Source organism: Priapulus caudatus, unplaced genomic scaffold (genome assembly GCF_000485595.1).
Source record: "Priapulus caudatus unplaced genomic scaffold, Priapulus_caudatus-5.0.1 Scaffold1073, whole genome shotgun sequence".
NCBI classification, from domain to species: Eukaryota; Metazoa; Priapulida; class Priapulimorpha; order Priapulimorphida; family Priapulidae; genus Priapulus; species Priapulus caudatus.
Genome location: NW_014578134.1, coordinates 49,060 through 53,513, shown reverse-complemented (window position 1 = coordinate 53,513; position 4,454 = coordinate 49,060). Strand labels below are relative to the sequence as shown.

At 47.7% G+C, this 4,454-nt stretch overlaps 1 protein-coding gene across 1 annotated transcript in view; it reads left to right on the top strand.

The window, feature by feature from the left end:
* Window positions 1-2,965, top strand: part of LOC106815248 (hemicentin-2-like) — a 26,584-nt gene extending 23,619 nt beyond the window's left edge. The window contains exons 5-10 of the mRNA XM_014819681.1: window positions 262-427; window positions 911-1,059; window positions 1,306-1,394; window positions 1,809-1,928; window positions 2,286-2,529; window positions 2,955-2,965. Coding sequence (XP_014675167.1) covers window positions 262-427; window positions 911-1,059; window positions 1,306-1,394; window positions 1,809-1,928; window positions 2,286-2,529; window positions 2,955-2,965 — 779 coding nt within the window. The remainder of the gene's footprint in view (window positions 1-261; window positions 428-910; window positions 1,060-1,305; window positions 1,395-1,808; window positions 1,929-2,285; window positions 2,530-2,954) is intronic.
* The last annotated feature ends 1,489 nt before the right edge of the window (window positions 2,966-4,454 follow it).

Here is a 4,454-nt window from a genome sequence, read left to right as displayed (position 1 = left end):
TCTCTCTCTCTCTCTCTCTCTTTATCTCTCTTTCTCTCTCTCTTTCTGTCTGTATTTGTCACTCTCTCTCTCTCTCTCTCTCTCTCTCTCTCTCTCTCTCTCTCTCTCTCTCTCCCTCTCTCTCTCTTCCTCTATGGCTTTAAAGACTAAATATTGTAAGGTTATGACGTTAAGACAATGTGCCGTCTCGGAAGGGCGTTCTTCACTGACACCACCCTCCTGTTTTTCGCTCATGCACAAATCTCGCGCGCCCGCCTGCAGACGCCCCAATACCCGACCAACGGCTGCTCACCAGCGATACGATGCCAGAGGGCGCTGCAGTCTATAACATCGCCTGTGCTCTGAGGGCTAGTCCGACTCCGCTGCTGCAGGTGTCCTGGCTGAAGGACGGCATGCCATTGGATACATCCGATAGAGTGAAATACAGGTACTGACCTCTGCATCTGTTAGACACGAGAACTTACACATGGAGTAGCCACGACAGTCTCTGTAGATTTATTGGGAAACTCGTGTGCTCTCGTAGGTAGAAGAACCAGCGGGACAATTCTGTCAAACTCGAGCACAGATAAGTGTTAGTAGGTCCTATAAAATAAGAACTTATAGAATAGAAATAAGATCTCGCTCTCTCCTTTCCTCCCTGCTCCCCCTCGCTCTCTCTCTCTCTCTCTCTCTCTCTCTCTCTCTCTCTCTCTCTCTCTCTCTCTCTCTCTCTCTCGTGCGTGCGTGCGTGCGTGCGTGCGCGTGTGTGTGCGTGTCTGTCTTTGTCTCTCTCTCTCTATCTATCTCTCCCTTTCTCTCTCCTTCTCTTTCTATCTCTCTCCCTCTTTCTCAATGGCGCAACAAGCCAATGAGATTTCTCACACACCGAGCAAAGTGAAGCTAGTCTAATTTACTCGCTTTTCTTCGACAGCGGTCGATCGCCATTAAGACCGTCGCTGATCATCGGGAGCCCCACACGGGCAGACTCAGGCATCTACCAGTGTCGCGCTAGAAATGACGTCGGCTGGGGACCGGTCAGCCGTCCGTTCTCACTCGTCGTCGGCGACGACACGACAAGCCGTAAGCGAGCGCCCCCTGCTGGCGTTTATACAAACCATTATCGAGTGTTTTCGGTATAGTGCTGATGAAGCTATGAACTAACACTAATGCTAGCTAGCAAGTAGCTTGCTGGCATGTGGATAAACTTACTAATGGGGTAGGGCTTGGGCTAGGGTATATATGTATGTATATATATAAGTATATATTTATGTAATTATATATGTATGTATATGCGACTGTATACGTGGACGCGTGGGATGCTTGCAGGGCCGGTATGCGGGGAGGAACGCGACGTGGTCACCAGGCTGACAGACGAAGTGGAGCTGGTCTGCGTCACAGACCCGCGTCTCAGTGACGTAAGACCATAATATAGAAACACTATCTCGTATATATTCGTACGCATGTTCGTATATAGCTCGTCTATCTAGTGTATTATTTCTACGGGTAGGGCCTAAAACTTTCACACGCCTGCAGCTCTACCAAAGAACGAAGCAATGATTCATCTCATCGTGATTATTACATGCTTGTAATTAATAACATTGTCCTTATTAATTACAGGCGCACTGTACGTAAAATATACCTTCCACGTACAGCGCGCGTGAGAAAAAATCATTTATATAAAATTCTTAATATAAATCAGATAATATAAATTACAGTGTGTACATGTGTCTACTAAGCCGTTCCTTATACGACACCGGATATGCTAGCTGGGGTCATGTTAGGAGGCACTGGCTCGGTTGTTTGTATGCAGTAACACTTACGCTTTCCAGTTGGAGTTCACGTGGCGCTTCCGGGCGGAAATTTTGTCCGCCACCGAGCAAAGCGGTACCAGAAGTGTGCTTAGACTGGTACCACGCTCTCTCGGACAAGACGGGGAGTACGCATGTGAGGTATGGGGACAGACTAACAGAGTGTATCGCACATCCTCGCGGTGTTTTGCATGGGTTTTACTGCCGGGAGAGTGCGGCAGGCATGTATAGCAATCATGTAGAAATCTGACAGAATCATTGTTGTGAGTTCCCCGTGATCAATCCATCTAAAAACCCAATTTTTTTTTTTAAACCCTTAATGGATGCCTATATTACTATAACATTGCATATATATAATATTATATATCCTCTACCATGGCATATCCTACCATGTAGAAAAAACATAGAATATGAAGGTCCGAGGGTCCAAATAGTTGAAATACATGTAGGACTCTCTGGATATGAGTCTTTGCTATGATGCAGTAATAATCGTTTCAGGTGAGACATCCTAGCTGGACAGAGAGTTTAATCTGTAGAAACACGCTGCGACTCCTGCCACCGGCTATCCTGAGAAGCACACTACCACCAGGTGGCGGTTTACCCCGGCCAGGGAGCAGTCCACGGCCACCAGGTGGCGGTTCACCCCAGCCAGGGAGCGGTCCACGGCCACCAGGTGGCGGTTTACCCCGGCCAGGGAGCGGTCCACGGCCACCAGGTGGCGGTGCTGGCAGGCCAAACAGAGGTACGGCTTGCTTTCGATTGATCACCGATGATCAATGATCGAATGACCCACCCATGAAATCACAATTTAACATATTCAGTTCGCGACTCCGTTTTGAAGACATCTAATTATTAGGAAACCTCCTCGTGTAGATGATTATTGAGTCGCACATATAGTGGCGCCATCTTTTGTCAGCAAAGCGCGCCGTTTCACGACCTGTTTTGTCGTGGGGCAGTGCGTATATTATATAAAGAGCTAATAATACCTAAGGTAAAAAGGTATTATTAGCTCTTCATTATACGTATATACGACGCACGAGTGCGTGCTATGCTCTTTGATCAGGTAAGCTCTTTGATACGGTGTCGAAGTCAGGTAGGCTGGACTGCTGGACGTATGTAGCGGTGGTCGAAGCCAGGTAATCGTGCATTTTCGCCTTATGTTCTCAGCTGATGGGTAGGTTAGTGAGATAGAGAGCGAGAGAGAGAGAGAGAGAGAGAGAGAGAGAGAGAGAGAGAGAGAGAGCGGCGTGCGCACGTGCGGGTGTAGGTGGTGTGCGCACGGTGCTGTGTGCGCGCGCGTGCGGTTGTGCGTGCGGTGTGGTGTGCGCGCGCGTGCGGGTGTGCGCGCTGTTGCGTCTGCGAGTGTGCGTAACTCTTCTATGTCGTTAAGGCTGCCGTGTGTGATGTATGACTACGTGGCTGGCGTCTCATACTATGTAGTATCGCGCGTTGAATCGATGGGGGGGGGGTTCTCCGTCCTACGGCCTCTCTCTCTCTCTCTACTCGTACGACAATTGCTTGAACGTCATCCGTAGGGGGTGAGGGGGCGTGGTCGTGGAGGGGGTGAGAGGGCGTGGCCCGTGGACGCTGAGGGGGCGTGGCCCGTGGGAGCCATGGTCCGTGAGGGTGAGGGGTCGTCCGCTAGTTTGCGGGCACACATCTGGGCGTGGTCGCGGGCGTCCAGCCGCTCCTGGGGTGACAGAGGCGCTGTCCCGTGTCGACGACCTCGACCCCGCTTCCTCTCTGGATCGTTGCTAGGGAGAAACCTTCTGCGCAGACGAACGTCAGTTTGGTTCTGACGGGGAAGCTGCGAGCTCCTAGATTCCTATACACGAGACGGAAACAATGACGTCATCTGACCAGGATTGTCATAATATAGACATATATATATATATTACATATATACATATTACATATATACATATAATATATATACATATATATATATATATAAATATGTATATATATTACATATATACATATAATATATATACATATATATATACTTAATATATGTATTATATTTATGACACATCGTGATGACTGATAATGCCCGCCCCTTCCATGGCCATCAGGGGCCCGCTGTCAAGAAACAAAACTACTAACGCTAACTTGTTCTCTTAGCATTGGTTTTAACGCTAACTTGTTCTCTTAGCATTGGTTTTAACGCTAACTTGTTCTCTTAACATTAGTTTTAACGTTTTAACGTTAGTTTTGACGTTAACATTTGGGCGCCCTGGTGAACGAGGGATAGGCGCGTGTAGCAATACGTACGTGGCTTGTCCGCGAAGCATCGCCGTCAGGAGACCGTTTTTCTCAATATCAAGTGCCGGACAGTTTGCTGTAAGAGGTTAATATAAGGATTATATAATTTAATTATAATATAGGATGTAAATTAAGGATGTAATAATTATTTACAAATGGCGGCGAGCACATTGCACGCATTTAAATTTTATCGAATGCGCGACTTATTTATTATTCGCGTTTATTTTCATCACGACAACAATATGTATGCGATCTTTATTTGGGTAATCCTGTCGCAGTGCAGACTCTCTCTTTCGCTCTCGCACTCCTCTCTCTCTCTCTCACTTCTCTCTCTCTCTCTCTCTGCTCTCGTCTCTCTCATCGCTCTCTCTCTCGTCCCGCTCTGCTCTCTCTCATCTCATC